This window comes from Brienomyrus brachyistius, chromosome 14, assembly GCF_023856365.1.
Source record: "Brienomyrus brachyistius isolate T26 chromosome 14, BBRACH_0.4, whole genome shotgun sequence".
NCBI lineage: Eukaryota > Metazoa > Chordata > Actinopteri > Osteoglossiformes > Mormyridae > Brienomyrus > Brienomyrus brachyistius.
This window is the reverse complement of record NC_064546.1, coordinates 2,152,648-2,170,062: the sequence shown is the minus strand read 5'-3', so window position 1 is coordinate 2,170,062 and position 17,415 is coordinate 2,152,648. Positions and strand designations below refer to the sequence as shown.

General features: G+C 49.7%; 2 protein-coding genes across 2 annotated transcripts; one reads left to right on the top strand and one right to left on the bottom strand.

The window, feature by feature from the left end:
• Positions 1–468: 468 nt before the first annotated feature.
• exoc5 (exocyst complex component 5) lies at positions 469–11,518 on the bottom strand. Its single transcript, XM_048974598.1, has 18 exons — positions 11,349–11,518; positions 10,362–10,456; positions 8,972–9,119; positions 8,164–8,358; positions 6,708–6,772; positions 6,458–6,486; positions 5,544–5,653; positions 5,119–5,163; positions 4,893–5,033; positions 4,715–4,797; positions 4,420–4,629; positions 3,383–3,530; positions 3,065–3,173; positions 2,631–2,751; positions 2,441–2,527; positions 2,018–2,126; positions 1,706–1,921; positions 469–1,587 (listed from the first exon to the last, which is right to left on the bottom strand). The coding sequence occupies exons 1-18, from the start codon at positions 11,373–11,375 to the stop codon at positions 1,399–1,401; spliced, it is 2,127 nt and encodes a 708-aa protein (XP_048830555.1). The 5' UTR covers positions 11,376–11,518; the 3' UTR covers positions 469–1,398.
• Positions 11,519–11,661: 143 nt separating this feature from the next.
• On the top strand, positions 11,662–16,350 carry ap5m1 (adaptor related protein complex 5 subunit mu 1). Its single transcript, XM_048974599.1, has 8 exons — positions 11,662–12,270; positions 12,521–13,172; positions 13,994–14,221; positions 14,370–14,506; positions 14,697–14,782; positions 14,880–14,992; positions 15,165–15,261; positions 15,707–16,350. Exons 1-8 carry the CDS (start codon positions 12,203–12,205, stop codon positions 15,787–15,789), a joined length of 1,464 nt encoding a protein of 487 aa, XP_048830556.1. The 5' UTR covers positions 11,662–12,202; the 3' UTR covers positions 15,790–16,350.
• The last annotated feature ends 1,065 nt before the right edge of the window (positions 16,351–17,415 follow it).

Here is a 17,415-nt window from a genome sequence, read left to right as displayed (position 1 = left end):
ATCCAGTTGTGATTAGGGCTGAGAGAATGAAATTTTCCAAATGCATTAATAATATTAATATTAGTCTAATTAATTACCGTGTTTGACTTTGCTCTACGCCTTGTGTACCTTCCACAGAACACTACACTCTGTTGTTTCTGTCCAACTCAATATTTTCCTTTCTGCTCCGCTGTTGCGACACACATTTCATACACTCGTAGATATGAGGTAATTACGTTTTTTCATCAGCGGCCCGAGACTGGCAGCTAGGATTGCCAGAACGCCTCGTTAAGCAGATGCCGCAAAGTTAATGCTCAATCAGGTTCTCACTCTATTTTATTTTCCTTTTCAGTTCATCTGTCGACAGCCCCTCACTGGGGGGGGGGGGGGGGGGGGCAGCTGTGTGAAATGTAGCGTAGCTCAGCTACTGCATGGACACCATGTTCAGGCCGGTCGTCAGATCAGTGAAAAGCAGACGCTAACACTCTGTACCACAATATAAGTGTGTCTTTATTAATCACTGCTAAGGGTGAGTAGCTGCACACAGGGAGCAGCTTGGAGGGTGGCTGGGCAATCACAGGCCGCCACCGTACTGTACACAAACATCTACCGGCACCTAGAGAGCCGGCGAGGCTCCACCGTTTACAGGCTCATCTCACGGTGTTGTAGTACAGCGTGTACATAGTGTACTGGTGTATGGTGTGGGCTGTACTTAAGTACGTTTTGTATCATGGGCAGATCATGAGCCACGCCGGTATACATGTGTATATGTGTTCTAAATATTCCCCATCCTGGTCCCACAGAGGAACAGCCTGTTTAGGATTGGCAGTCGTGATACCCAGCATGCACTGCGGTGGCAGCCTGAACTAAGCTGATCTTATGACAGCTCCTCAACTGTTAGAGTAGCCACAGCACTACTATTTGGCACAATAAAATAATTAAAAACGAAACGAAACAAAACAGAAGCAAATTCCTAACATTTCACCTGCTTCGACACTCTGTCCATCTAACGGTGTCCATCTTAAAATGGCGAACGCTGAACCAACACAACCCTCTAGTGTTAGCGGAATTACAATTCAGTGCAGAAGAGACCCACCAGAACAGAAAAGATCAAAGTAGGTACTGCCATCGATGCCAGTCCAAATTTCTCTCGGACTCAAGTCATTTTCCCTGAAACCTGATTGGACGAGTTCTTCGCCATGTCAACGGCAAGCTAGGAGTTGGCGATTTGTGCTCCAATAAGAGAAGTAGCTTGTAGGGAGTGTAAAGGTGCTGGACAGAAGATCCCTCCTGATTGGACATCTTGTTGTCAAGGAGAGGCTCAAGACAATAAGCTGCTTATAGGGTAATGGATGGGGCAATCTGACTGGGGTGTAGTGCTGCTGGCGTCGGGAGCCTTTGGGTGACTCCTGGCTGGCACTAGCTGAAGTGACGACCCAGTCTGGAGGAGCGGTAATCTGCCCTCAGCTGGACGAAGGCGTGCAGCAAGTTGCGGTCCAGGTTAGTCAGCTGCTCCCCAGAGCAGACCTGCTTCAGGTTGTCAGGGGCGACCACCAACAGGTTACACAGAGCATGGAGCGTGTCAAAGAGCTGCAGTACCAGAGGGACCTGCGAGGGGGAGCAAGGGAGCACACAACCCTTTAAGTTAGTCTGATCAGAAGAGCACCTGAAAAGTTTAACAAGTGTCCTCCTTCCTTGGCGCGGCCCGTGACCTGCAAATCCTTACCTGGAAGTCCTTGGCGCAGCGGCGGTACTCGGCCACGTCACAGATGGCCAGCATGCCGCCCATGGAGCTGTATGTATACAGCTGCAGGTGCTCATGTATGAGGCGGTGGAAGCGGATGCCCAGTTCCGTCAGCACCGTGTCCACGTTCTTCCCATCCATGGAGCGCCGCACGCGCTCCACCTGCTTACCCACGTAAGCACACACCTTGGAGCAGGCCTGCGGGGACACGAGGAGTGGGACAGAGAGCGTAAGGCAACGAGGAGGCGAGATCCATGCACTGATGGGTCCTATGATGGGGCATGTCGTCCGTACGTTGGTGTACTGAATCATAACGTTGTTCTCATCCTCTGGCTTGAAGTCTGTCTTCTTCTGTTCTGTTGTCAGGATGTGCTTCATCTGGCCGAACATGCAGTTCAGAGTCCTGCAAGGAAGGGAAGGGCGACACCAATCAGAACCCCAAGACCAACCAATGATGAACGAATAGCGCTATAAGCCTGAGGACGGTATTGCATGCTGGCAAAACTGAAAAGTAGCAAACTGTGAGTCTATATTTGAACCTTTTATGTAATTCTCTTTTAAAATTGCATCGGAGAAACCCAAATTGCATGAATATAAAGCTATGAGGGCCTGTGAAGGTTTCCTATAGGCTATCAGAGTATGACACCCCCCCCCCCCCCAGAAAGCAGAGGGACAGGCATGCTGAGCAGAGATCCGCCAGCTGGACCTGTGACTGACCTGTCGATGCCCGTGTCCAGCTTCACCTCCATCTGCTCGATCACCTCCTTCTTCTTGTGCAGACACTCCGTCAGTTTGGGGGAGGAACTGCGCACATGGACAAGAAGCAGAGAGGTTGAGGGGAAAACTCCTTGGAGGGCCTTGGGGGGGGGGGGGGGGGGTGCAGTTTGAGACTTGGCCTCGCTCTCACCTGATGAGGGGCATGAGGTTGTCATTGAACTGCTTGTCAAAGAGGTGGAAGATGGTGTTAGCCTGCTGGACCACATCCAGGAAGTAGAGATTGGCGTTCTTGGCGTCTGCTGAGGGAATAGCTGTGTGGGAGAGAGACGGACATCGGTCTGTACCTTATTATCCACATTTTCCTGATTTTTACAAGACCGTGAGAAAACCACCTCTAGAGCAACCAAAAATCCTCGGAAAAAAACTAAATATTTTCTTCCTATTACATTAATGGTTCTATTACAACATTAACACCCCCCCACCTACCTTTGATTATTCACAGTAATCTGTATATTGATACCAGCCATGATTAATTATCGCTCAGAGAGTTATGTGAAACAGGCAATGTAAGGAATACTTATTGGCTCCTGAAACTGTCACAACCCAAGTGACGTACGGGCGTACCTGACAGGCCGATCTCTAGGGCATAGTCGATGTGGTCCACACACAGGTGGTCCACCAGCAGCAGAAAGATGGAGAAGGCATTCTTAGGCAGGTCTGAGGGGTCCGAAAGCTGTGGAACCAATGGTATAAGGAAACATGGTCCTAAACTCCTGGCTTGAAGAGATTCCACGTTACACTATTCCAAAGCAAAAATCTACTGCTGGCATCAATGAGAAACATATATATGGAAGCGGCTTCATTTCGTGTTTATTTCCTTCACACGGTGCTACTCGAAGCAGCTGTAACTGAACGTCATGGAGAAGCAGACAGGGGCCTCACCCTGTGACAGCGCTCAAAGGCGTGTCGCGTCTCCTGCAGCAGGCTGACCACCACTTCCTGGGAGAGGAAGGTCTCGCCATGGGTGTCAATGCTCGGTCCCAGAGGAAGGTTGGTGCGCAGCCTGAAACGCTCTTTCAACTCCTGAATACTAAACAGGGAAGAGGAGACTCAGACCAGAGCCCCCTGTTAGAGACCACCAGAATGCACCGCAAGACGAGAACACTGCTGACCAACCATACTCCTTCAGGCCCAAGGGCTTTGCAGATTTGTCTTCTCAAATGGATTAGCATGTCTCCTCAGAGCATTTTAGGTGTCAATCAGGTGCTAATGAAAATTCAGTGTCTGTGGCTCCCTCCCATATTCAAACTAACAATGCCAGGGGGAAGAGAGACAACAGAGTAGGTTGTACAGTTAAATTAGGGCTGATTTACAGCCTGAAATACACACTCCGCCTGGCTACACTATCACACAGGACAACTGAAATGTGTGATGAGCTGACAAGCAAATGTTTGGCGACCAGTGTTTGGCAACTGATGTTTGGGAGGTTATCACAAAACCAACAAATGACCTTTAATCACCGATTACCTACAAAAAAAACCCGAAAAGGAGACCGCCCGCAAATATAGCTGGCTGAGAGGTGACCGATGTCTTTGCCCACTGACTACCAACACCGTGTGGAGAAAATCCAGGTTAACTGTCCAGCCGAGGTAACTGGATGTTTAGATAACAGCTGTCCTTGAATTCACTGGTCTCCAGCAGGAGGTGTTGCCTAAAAACCCAAATTACCATGTAACTGATGAGCATGATGACATTCCAGAAGACATAAATTACAGGAGTTCAACACAAGATTTTCATACCAGATTTTAACTCCTTAAAGTGTTAATGGTTATGGTCATTTTTTTGTATGATAGAGTATGGTGAATTCCAGTTGTGAATCTCAGGTATCTGGCTTGGCTTCAGGGAATGTTCCTCCATAAAGGTGGGGGTCACAGACCAGGTAATGGAATGGGAGGATTATCTTGGGGAGGGGGGCCTACCTGCCTGTGCCCACAGGGCGCTTTTGGTGGTTCTTGGAGTCATAGTAGCGCTGCAAGATCATGGCGCTCCGGGCCCGCAGGTGCTCACGCTCCATGTCGATGTAGCTCTCCAGGTAGGTGGAGAATATGTTCTTGATAAGCTTGGTGAGGAAAGTGTGCTTGTCCGAGCCCAGGTTGAACTCTGTCAGTTTTGTGGCCAGAGCTGTCGTCCTGCAGATGGGGCAGGTGAGGTTACTGTGTCAGGCTACGCCCCGGCACCTCTACCTGGCAGCTGCCTACGCAGAAGCGTTCCTACCGGGTGTAGAGGTCATACAGGTTCTTGAGGTACTGCTCCGAGTCAGACCGCCGGGACTCCTCCAGCTTGTCCTTCACATGTGTCTAGAAAGACAGAGCAATGACTTCATTTTAAGTCCATGGCCAAAAAATGAGCCACAGTGTGTGGCGAGTGAGCTGTTCCCATGAGGTTGCCTTACCTGCAGCTTGTTCTCAAAGATGCTCTGGATGAGCTTGGCCATGACCGTCTCGGGACTGCAGAACACCTCGCCCACCTGCTTGCTGACTCTCTGGCACAGCTGAGCCGTGTCTTCAAACACGTCACTGCGACCGTAGGCCCCCTATGGGAGGGTAACGCTACGTCACGGGCGGGGAAGGCAGACGAGCACGATCGGCCCAGCCCTGGGAGAGGAGCCGCACACTCACCTCCTGACACTGCTTGATGTACACGTCCACGCAGTGCGCATAGCCCTGCAAGGATCGCAAAGCACAAAGACAAATCCGTGTTATTCAGCGAGCCGCGCCGCTGATCATAAATATAAACAGAGCCACCAAACTGGATGGTTTTGCCAAATTAAACAGAATCCTAAATAACCGTTGGTAGTGGCATCTGAATTTGAAATTCTGTTTAATTCTATCAAACAGCTTCTCATATCAGCTTCTCATATCGAAGGAAGTCATTTGATCAGTCATTCCCGTCACTTTTTCTGTGTGTCTGATTAACGGATGCAGAAAGCAGAAGCAGCTGTCATCTTATGCAGCTCCTGCATCTCCTCCCGCCACCGCGAGCCTCCTCCCGCCACCGCGAGCCTCCTCCCGCCACCGCGAGCCTCCTCCCGCCACTCACGCACCTTAAAGTGCAGCAGGACAGCAGCTACTTCGCGCATGCGCCCGATCTCCCCACGGCGCTGAGCGGCGGTGAACTCCTGGATCAGCTGACGTTCCAGGTCGTGGTATTTACCTGGGCAGGCACAAATATACAGGCAGACACTGGTCAACACAGGCCGAAACTGGTACACATGTCGACACAGGCCAACATGGGTACACGAGCCAACATGGATACACAGGCCACCATGGGTACACAGGCCGACACAGGCCACCATGGGTACACAGGCCACCATGGGTACACAGGTCAACATGGGTACACAGGTTGACACAGGCCAACATGGGTACACAGGCCAACATGGGTACACAGGCCAACATGGGCACACAGGTTGACACAGGCCAACATGGGTACACAGGCCAACATGGGTACACAGGCCGACACAGGCCACCATGGGTACACAGGCCAACATGGGTACACAGGCCGACACAGGCCACCATGGGTACACAGGCCAACATGGGTACACAGGTCAACATGGGTACACAGGTTGACACAGGCCACCATGGGTACACAGGCCAACATGGGCACACAGGCCAACATGGGCACACAGGCCGACACAGGCCACCATGGGTACACAGGTCAACATGGGTACACAGGTTGACACAGGCCACCATGGGTACACAGGCCAACATGGGTACACAGGCCAACATGGGCACACAGGCCAACATGGGCACACAGGTTGACACAGGCCAACACGGCTACATAGGCAGAGACACTGCATTACACAAAGTGACCACTGATAATACCACTAACTAAAGCCTGACATTCTTGCTGATCATCCTCAAAGGACACATTTGCTTGCCTTATGCAGTTAAACCAAGGTCATCTGAAGCAAACTCAAAAAAAGAAAGAACTGATTTGCAAAGAAAACCAGATACTCACTTGCTATCTTTGCCTTCACTTCAGAAAACCTGTCAACAGAAGAACGAAGAAGAAGGTCCATCAAAGATCAGGAAACACACATGGTGCAGGTCAGCCACAGGCTGTTCCCATCTTAACGTTTGACATGGCGTGTTCTGTATGATTTTCATGAGTCAGGGGTGAGGCAGGCCACATATTACTTGAGTTCAGGGTTCTGATGATATCTGTCCTGCCCCCCGGCGCTGATCATACCGTATCCAGTGGGCCTCACCTGTCGAAGGGTAGCTCTTGGGCGATGAGGTGCAGTTTCTGAATTATGTCAGCTGCCTCCTTGATCTGCACAGAGGAAGAGAGGGAGTCATCAGGCATAGCTGGGCCAGGTGCCCCCCCCGCCCCCCCCCACAGGGCAGGTGCGCTGCCTGGCTGCATCCAGTGCCGCTCACCTGAACGTCGGAGAGGCCAGTCTGCGAGGCGTCCAGCTCTTTCATCGCCCACCCGCTTTGAATGGGATGTAATCCCACAAGAGGCTAAATCTCCCTCAATAATCTGTCCAGGCAGGGATATCTCTCTCAAACGGCCCCGCCGAGATTCACAGCAGCCCCCCCGAGCACCCCGCGCCACCCAGACGTGTGAGCGGACCCCGCTGTCCGCTGCTCCCGCGTGACCGCGGAGGCCTGCCTTAGCTAACATCATTACCCTGCTCCCGTGAGGTGACTTCTGCCTTTTGCTCTGCAAGGCTTTCTAAGTATCTGTCCTCTAGCTAAGATTAGCTAAATCCCATGTAAGTAATGTAGCCGTCTCCCTGCAGCCAGGCTTTAGCAGCACTTGTCTTGGTGCTGGCGGTCTGGCCCTCCCTTTCTAGGGGATTAGCTCAGCCTCCCCTCCAGCTATTGACTCACAGCTTTCCTCTTCGGCTTGGGGGCGCGCTCGGAAAAAGGGAACAAAAATCCAGGAGATATTCCCACTGCAGCTCACCTCCGGACATCGCTGCCAATTCCAGGCCTCTGTGATGGGACAGGGGCCCAAGTGGCCCTCGCCAGTGGGTTCGAGACTGAAATCCACACAAGCGGTCTCCGGCAGCGGAATGTACTGGCAGACGTGCGAATTCCAGTGCTGCATCCCCTTTATGTATTTAGCCTGAATTATTATTACACTGATCCCTCATCGGTCACGTACTTAGAGAAGACTTGCTTCTTTTAGGAAATGCAGAAGGGAGACACTGCATGTTCTGCAGGCCCCCATGAAAGCGGAGTGTGTAATTTATAGAAGAGCACACTAATGCACAACAGCATGCGGGAGACACACGGGGCACTGCAGCAGGCAGCCGGTGTGGGGGGGTCAGGGCGTGAGCCAGAGCGTGCTGTGCCCCCGAGGATGGGGTAGAATTGCAGAGGGCAGATGCAAGGTCGAGCTCACGCAAGGTCAGTATAAACATTCATACATAGGAGAATATCTGTGTCATCTTAGAGAGGGAAACCGTAGTGTTGATTAGCTAATACTCCGGGTTATGCCTTAGGTGCACAATAAATGTTCCAATATCTAGGGAGTACATGTGAATGTTTCAGGTAGAGTGCTGGTCATTTTAGTCAAATGACTTTCAAAGACAGCCAGTTAATATGCTGGGACTGGTGTAGGTATAACAGCAACCTATAACGGAAAGGAAGTGACATCACAGAGGGCAGGAGGAAGAGCGTGTGCGGACACAGGCGGCAGACGTTGGACGCGACCTTGTCAGGGTTGTTGAAGACGTCGCTGCGCAGTTCCCCGTCCAGGAACTCGTTGAAGTAGGTCATGAGGCGCTGCGCCTCCACTGCCCTCTGTCGCGGCGTGTTGACGCCCTCCAGCTGGTCGCCCAGGTGACACACCTTCGTCGCCACGTAGCTGATGTGTTCATCCAGCTCTTGGAAGTGCTGGAAGGCCACCTGCGAGGATGCAAAAAGGCAGCCAATCAGCAGAGAGCAGGGGAGGCCGGGAGGGAGACACAGAATCACAGAATCACCGGCACACATAAAGAGAAACCGCAAAGCGAATGCACTACTCCGCAAATATCCATACTGGGACTATGCATTTTATGAACACCATTTATGTCACATCTGAGCACTTATCTTCTCTGTATGTATTTATATTGCGGAGATAGAAATTTCACTATGATTCTGTACTGGACGGTCATGAAAGGTGGATGGACAGAGAAATGGACATCCTCTGTAATTCTAGATCTGAGGCTGGTTGGAGTACGCACACTACGCTGCTGCGTGGCCGGAGTAGCGGCCTGAAGTTATACTAGGCGGAATTGGTGCACAGAAAAAAAATGTGATGTTGCGGACAGGAAACAGGAGCCGAAGGAACACGATTGGGACTTACAGTCCTCTTCGTTCGTATGTCTGCAAGTTAGTAAGTTGAAAGTTGGTAAGTAGAGGAGCGTCTGTATGCTCTTCGATAACAGGCGCCTTGGTGTCTGGAGAAGGTGACCTGTCTATGAAGTGCATGTCTGAATTGGGCCCAGGGAATCTGGACTCTCACATGTCTAGCACTGACCTGGTTGCTCCTTTGCAGATCCTGTACTTTGCGGGCGAACTCCTTCGCCTCCCGGTGGCATTGCTGCTCCAGCTTCTCCACTCGCCGCTGAATCCGTTCGTCCAGCTGCTTCAGCTCCTCTATGTGGTTCTTAAACTCCTCCAGCAGCCTGTAGGGGGCAGAATGGAGCGGCACTTGGATCCTCACTTCCTCCGTTACTGAAGCACCAGGCCGTACTGCAGTTCAAGCACAAAAAGGGGGGGAGCTGCACCACATGGGCGGGGGGGTCTGGCTAGGGGACTGTAGCCATAATGAGGTTTTCAGCCTCTTAATCCTGAAGAACCTTAATCTGAGGTCAGAGCCCTACAATGGGGACTGGCAGCTGTACCGCTCTGTTACAGTGTCTGCAGGAATCAGAGAAATAAGCAAACCACTCAGCGAAATATAAGCAATCTGCCAAGGTCCAGTCTAACTGAATAACTACTGCCATCCCAGCGAACCTCCCAGCAACAGTTAAAAGTAAGAATTGCATTGTGAGGTTAATGTCTAGGCATTTGGATTTATGCGACCCGGCACATGCTGAGAGATTGGTCAGCTCCATAATCACAGCAATCACTGCAAAGCGAATGCACTGCATCAGCACTGGTTTCTCTGGACGGAGGGCAGAGCCTGTCCCAAAGTGATGACCATGTAATCCCCCAAATAAGCCCCTCAGCGCTGGCAGCCACGTCTTAGAGCCACTCCCCCTTCTAGTACGCAGTCCCCAGCTAAGTCATCATGAAGGCCAGTGGAGTGTGCTCCCATGATGCATTGCACAGACACACCTACAGCCCAGTGCATGCCGAGCAGACAATGCAGAAGTATCAGTTTGTCAGACATGCTGCGACACACGGAAGACAGCAGAAAATAGGGAATAATTGGGCCTCTACCAAGGACTTCTGTACACATACTGACGGTTATTTAAACGATGTCTGACATTAACATTTAAGTGAGGAAAAAGTTGGAGTCAGAGAGCAGGATCAGCCATCATCCCTGGAGCAGTGGGAGCTAAGCCTTGCTCAAGGACCCAAGGGTGATATGATTATTCTACCGGCCACAGGATTTGAACCCACGACCTTCCGGATAAGGGCACAAATCCCTAACCCGCTGGGCTACACACCGCCTGCCATTGGCTAGAGTCTGACCTTCGATCAGTCAGAAAAAAACAAATTCCATCTGCGCACCACGAATCAGCCAACAACATAGAGGTGAATGGGGTTGGCAGTCACAAACCATTACAGACCATCAAAATCTACCACAGGGCCAGAAACAGTGTTCAGACATGAAGCATTTTTGTGGCAGGACTGTTTACTGTGCACCCAGTCATGGAGTCACACACCGTGTCTTCAGAGAGGGATAACAACGGCGATACCTTTTGGGGTCAAAAGCCTCGGCCCCTCCCTTAGAGCCCCCCCCAGGGATCCTCCAGGCCAGCCTCTCAATGTACTCATCTGCATCAAAGGGCTCCTGCAGGAAAATGATTCAAAGAGCAGGATGTGAAATCCAGCCCACAGTTACACAAAACATTTCTGTAAATGCTTACTGGTCCTGAAATGTCATTCCACTGTATTGCATTGTTTTTTTCTGAACAATTCTGTAAAACATAAGCATCATGCATTTATTCAACCATTCATTATCAAAACAATCGTTAAGCATTTTGTTTTAAGACGTACTAGAACAAGCAGTGAACACGCCAGACAGTTGGAACATGTTAAAAACACAAAGCCTATTGGCCGTTAACCGGAGATCCGTCTTTACCGGAAGGACTTCCATATTCCCAATTATTTCAATCTAACATCAACTAAGCACAAAAATATAGCTATCGCAACGATTTATCTGCTTTATATGTGTGATAGCGACGGAGGTCATTCATATGCGAGGTTTCGGGCTTTTAATCGCGGATTGCAACGCAGCCGAATCCGCATCTGTGCACAGCTGTCTCTGTGCACCGACAAGGCTCTGACAGTCTGTTATTTTATATTAAGGATGATACGGAAACTCAAATCAGATGTCCATAATGAATCGCATTCTGAAAAGAAAATAATTTAGCAATTTTTGTTTTCAAGTAAAAACTTAAACGTGGCGTCTTGAACTGTTAGTGCCTGTTAGCTAACTAGCCGAAAAGGAATATACCTTGTAAGCGCTTAATGGTAGTAACCCTAATCATCAAGTGAGCAAGTTATACATTCAAGAGATCACCGCGTGTGTGGATGTCTAACTTGCGATATGAACAGAAAGACGAGTCAAAATGGAAAAGCTAAAGATAAAAATAAACCAAGACGACTAGTACGTGTTTAACTGGGCGGCTAAATCCTCCTGACAGGGAGCTCGGCTGCATCCTCCCAGATCGCAAGCCCACCTCAAACAACTGAGGCGATGCCGACATGGTTCACGTCCAAGCGAAAACTGAGCCTCGGCGCCTGAGTTAGTATCGCTCGGCTTCGGTCTCTGGGCTGCCCGCTGTCGTTCACTGCTGCAGACGGACCCTCTGCTTCCTGGATCCAGCAGCCATGTCCAGACCGGAAATGGGGACGACGAGCCCGGTTTACAGCGGAGACTGGAAAGGGAGGAGATCCGAGCGCTTCCGAGCTGTCCGCGCACCGCCAGCTCCGAGGGTAGGGGAAGTATTGTGCTAAAATATCGGGCATGAAATCAATACGTTCAAACGTCCACAGTGAATTATTTATTCATGAGTTGAAATAAATTTATGCTTCATGATGCGCATTTAAATTATATGTACAAATAATTATTATTATTTGCAATTCGCATTTGATAGATTTATTATTATTGTTGAACAATAAATATCTTTTATAAGTTAATTGGTGGAAAGACGAACTAAGATGGGAAAACGAATATGCGATGACAGGTCACGCGCTGGGAGAATGAGTTGTATCTACGCATGCGTGGTCACGTGGCTCGATAAACAGGAAAAGCTTGGTCTGGACTGTGGGAGCGTGCTGGTCCTCTTCTGCATTTTAAGAACCTTGTGACTTCATTTGTAAATTAGAAATGTCGGTTTTAGAGCACCTTGGTGTATGTCTGTAGCAGCTTTCATAGTATTCGGTTTCGATGCGACGTATATTGCTTGTCATCGTTTTGCATAACTTGCAGTTTGTTGAGAGCAACAAATTCCGTGTTCCGACTGATTGACAGATGACTTGACTGTAACGAGAAACTAAATCTACCGTTAGGCGGATACTTTTAAACGTGGATATGAGTTTTCGTGCCTTATGGATTATAACACACGAGAAAGGAGAGCAGGCGATGATATGTTTTTCAAGGTAAGTAATTATTACACTTTATGTAATACTATTTGGTTGTATAGATATTAAACATCGTCGCTATGAATTTTAGCATTTTCTTATTTAAGTAGTTTGTATTATGCACTATACGCACTAAACGCTGTTGAATAGCGATAAGTCTGCATGAAACCATTTTCGACCTGTTAAGCTTGTTTTAATCTCAAGATACCGTTGAGTTTTTACTTATTTTTTCATTAAATTTTATTTTACTTGTTGGATGTCCCTTCAGGCGGTACCCCACAGTGGAACTTCGGGCAAAGGCCTATGCAGGGGAGAAGTACGTAGCTGTCCCTGAAGACACTGCTGTCCTACGCCCCCTCATGACTGAGCTTGGGCTGACGGACCCCGACAAAGACTTTGTGCTCGCCCGGGATGACTGTGCTCATCCTCAGCACTCCCCTGCCTTGGAGCTGCGTCTGGAGGGCCGAGATGGTGGCGTCCTGTGGCCTCTGTTGACTATGGCTCAAGGTGGACTGATCCTGGCCTGTCTTCCCCTGGTGGAAGCTCCCCTTGAACCTCGGCCTCCTCTCCCTAGCCTGGCCTCTGTGTCCTTGGGCCTGTCTTTTTTGGAGGGCCTGCAGACTTTCCTGTGTGGCACTACAGGAAAGCTAGAGGGGGAGGCCCTAGCATCAAAGTTGGCTCTCCTGCCCACTGTCCTGCTGCAGGTGTGTCCCCTAGGAACCCCGAGGGACACCCCGCAGGTGGGCGTTACTGCCCCACCGGGCCCCGCAGGGTCTCAGAAACAGCCAGCCTGGAAGCCTGGTCTGCATCGGGGACGGGCCATGGTAAATGTGGCCGTGAGTGAGACAGTGCGGTCCATGCAGTACGGCAGCCCCACCATGCAGGACCAGTGGGATGTCTATGGGACTGTGACCTGCAAGGTGAGCCCATAGAAAATATGGCAGTGATGTTTACTATAACCTTCATGCTCTGAAAAGTATTGCCTGCCCTGTTGTTGTACCACTGCTCATCCTGCCATCACGAAGCAGCACCAGCACCTGCCTGTCATCATGTTCCTGACCTCCGCATTAAGACTCGGATCTTAAAATTTGGACAGTGTAAATTAGAATTTGCTATCTTGTTCATTTGACTTCCTCTGCCGGCTAGTATATAAGAACATAAGAAATTTACAAACGAGAGGAGGCCGTTCGGCCCATCAAGCTCATTTGGGGAGAACTTAACATTTTAACAACTCTGAGCTATTAGTTATCTAGCTCTGATTTAAAGGAACCCAAGGATTTAGCTTGCGCTACACTAACAGGAAGACTATTCCATACTCCAACTACACGCTGTGCTTCCTCAAATTCATTTTAAAATGTTCTCCCGCTAATTTCCACTTATGGCCACGAGTTCCAAGCTTTCCTCCCAAGCTTTCTTCCTTCTAGGGAGTTTTCTCTTGCCACTGTCACCTCTGGCTTGTTCACTAGGGGCTTTGGGCAGGGAAAATGTAAAGCGCTTTTAGAAAATGTAATGTGAAAATGCACTATACAAATAAAATTGAACTGATTTTAAAACGCTTAATTTTCTCTAGGCACCAGAAATGTGTATTAGTGCAAATTAGTACAACACATGGTGGCAACTTCTATGTTGGATTCATATTTATGAGTTCTATCTCTTGGTTACTTGATTGTAATCAGATATAATTAACCGAGGTTAGCATATCTTTTCCTGTATGACTGCCTGTGTCTGTTTGTGTTTGCAGTGTGAGGTAGAGGGGGTCCTGCCCAATGTGATGGTCACCCTCTCGTTACCCCCCAACGGCTCCCCGTTGCAGGACGTGCTGGTCCACCCATGTGTGACATCGCTGGACTCTAGCATCCTGACTGCCAGCAGCGTGGACGACGCTGACGGCTCCTCCTTCTCTGGCCCGTACAAGTTCCCCTTCTCCCCACCCCTGGAGCCCTTCCGTCTCTGCAGTTACACATCCCAGGTCAGCAAGCCCTGGAGAACTGGGCCTCAATGATGGTTCAATGATCCGCCCGGTATCACTTTAATGTCCCCCGTTTGAGAATGAATGTTAGCATGCCTCCTAGCGTTAATGCCTCCCGGGCGTGTGTTTCTGTCCAATCGGAAAACAGGTGCCCGTCCCCCCCATCCTGGGCTCTTACCAGCTGAAAGAGGGCAGCCACCTGGGAGTGACCCTGAGCCTCAAACTGCACGAGAGCGTTCGCAACAGCTTTGAGTACTGCGAGGCCCACCTGCCTTTCTTTAACAGGTCATCATCAAGACAAATGCCCTAGGGGGCGTGCTGGCTTATTTTTTTTAGCATTAACATCATTCATAGTTTTTGAAAGTATCCACCCTCCTGGCCAACAAAAAAAAGTTTGTGTTGGTATGTGCACCAGCTGATACTGTACACTTGAGGTGAGGTTGAGTTCCGGATTGCCTCTACTCTCACTCTGCAGGGGCCCTTTGAGCAATGTGGACGTGAAGGTGAGTTCAGGGCAGCTGGAGGTATCCAAGGAAAAGAGCATGTTGGTCTGGGTGCTGGGTAAGTCAACTGGAACCGTCATCAACCCAATTCTGAGTTATGTGAGATCTGCCTGTGTGGTAATGATTCAGGCATCTTACCCACATTAATTCTTCAGGTCAGAAGTTTCCTAAGAGTCGGGAAGTTTCACTTGGGGGCAACATGAGTTTCTCTGAGCAGCTGTCAGGACCGACTGACCCGCTTTGTACAGGCCTAACAGCCTATGTTAAAGTGAGTACATTTGTATTAAAAAAAAAAACACAAACGACATTAATCTTATTTAATAGCTATTGTAATAATCAGTACCGATTCTGTAGTGGCTACATTACTTCGACTTATTTCATAAGCTTATTTTGTAATTTAGCAAGTGGAAATGCAGTTAGTCCTTTTTACTGTGTTGCAGCTGCATTTCCGGGTGCCGGACTTGACCCTGTCTGGCTGCTCTGTGGACCAGCATTCAGTGCAGGTTTACTCATCTGCGAAGCCTCGTATCACCACCTGTGAGTGTCCCCCTCATTCGCTCACCTGGGAAGGCCCAGTAACAACAAACAGTCTGGAAACTTTAATGCAGGCTGATCTTTAGTGTCCTTAGTGTGACATGAAAGTGAATGTTACAGCATAGAAGTTTTGAGAAGAATTGGATGATTGAGGGCCAGGTTCTGTCTCTGATACTGTTTGAGTGGAGTATGCATGTTCTCTCCATGTTCGTATGGGTTTTATCTGGTAAATTGGTGTCTTATTCTCTGTGTGTGCCATGTTATGGACTGGCATCCTATCCTAATTGTACCCTGCCTTATACCCAGTGTTTCCTGGGATAAGCTCTAGGCTCAACAAAGCCTTGTAGTGGATTAACATTTATGCAAGATGGATTGTTGGATGGGTAAATATAGGGGATTATTGCACTGTTGCAGTTACCTACTGAAACTGACATGTTTATCTCTTCAGCTCGTGAGCTGGTGTCCTCCGAATACTACATCTGGAACTGCACTGGCGACGCCCCCGTTTCCTCAGGGCTTGCTGTACTCTAGGGTTCCCTCTGCTGGCTGGATGACTGAATGCACCGGGAATGATTGGGGAGGAGTATTGCTTGGTGCTGCTGCAAAACAGAATGCAGTTTCTGCGCTCTGATTCAGCGTGAATGAGGGAAATAACCGGATCGAAGAACCTTCCCAGCATGACGGCAGCCAGCGCTCCAGTGCTGCTGTGTCTGAAAAGACCTTGATGTTTTCCAAAATGGAAGAAAATGAACCGACTTTTTATGGGCGGACTGGTAGATCCGCGGCTCATCTACACATTAGCAGCACTAACCTGTTGGTTTCCAATGACCCTCCTGCTTGTCTTCTAATAGCATCGGCTGCAGAGAAAGCCAGTAGTGAGCTCCCCTATCGGACTAATGGACACTTTCAGACTGGCCTAATGGCACATTTTTGGGACAGTGTTGGTCTAGGACATTCGCTGTATTAATGGGAACAAAACATCGCTGCACAGGGCTGGTGAAGGGAGGGTAGATTCAGACATGCTGTTAGATTAGATTGTATAGTACTGGGTTGACCTTTTTTTCTGCAAAATTAAATGTGTATTTATGTCGGGTTGTGACATCATGTCTTGATTAAGGAGAAAGTTTTCCGGTACTGTGGCCCATTCAGCCGATCCGGAACTTTAAATTCTCCCTTGTCCAGTCTGCCTGCCCAGCCGCAGGGGTGTCCCCCTGCTCACACAGACCCACTTCAGTGCCTCTCAATCAGCCTGGTAATTAGCAGCCGGGGGCCCTGTGGCCATTTGGAGTGGGGGGCGACCGGTGGAGGGCTCGCACCCTTGAAGGAAAAACTTGATGGGGAGGGGGCCCTCATGAAAACCACAAAGGGCCTGTCTGGAGCACTGGCAGCCCCCGCCCTGTTCATCTTCAGCTAGTCAGCAGCCCAAGGCCCTTCAGACATACTGCCCTGCTGTGCTGGGGCTCTCGCTGTAGGTTGGAGGGTCCTGTCGCAGAGTGGCTGAATGGCTAATTGAGGCGGCAGATGTGAAGGAGGACCTGAACGGTGGGACATGGTAGAGTGTGTGTGTGTGTGTGTGTGGGTGTGGGTGTGGGTGGGGGTGGGTGGGTGGGTGGATTAGGTTTATATTACATTGTGGGGACCAAATGGTCTAGTAAAAACCCCAGTCTGTGAAGCCACCTCAAACCGTCACTGCAAAAGCCCTACTGAGTTCATACAGATCGCAGACTGAAAGCCGCACTGGACTGCGACTGGGTCTCTTTCTGTTCCCGTGTGTCCAGACACATGATGAAGGTAAATGAGATTGACAGCATAGTGCTGACTGACAGATGACTGGTGTCACTTTGCAGTCGCAGTCCAGTGCGGCTTTCAGTCTGCGATCTGTATGAACTCGGTAGGGCTTTTGCAGTGACGGTTTGAGGTGGCTTCACAGACTGGGGTTTTGTCTCGCGGCCAGACCAGTTAACTCACGTTGACACTGTACGTTTCAATAATCTGGTTGCACTAAGGCCCTTTGTGTGGGTGTATTGTGAGTCATCTACACGCTGCGTGTCCTCTCTTTGACACATGATGCATTCGGTGACACAGAATCTTTGAGGGCACGGGGGACGGAGATGCTCTTCTGTCCGTGCGTCCTGGGAATTCCTCTCGGCTCGGTGT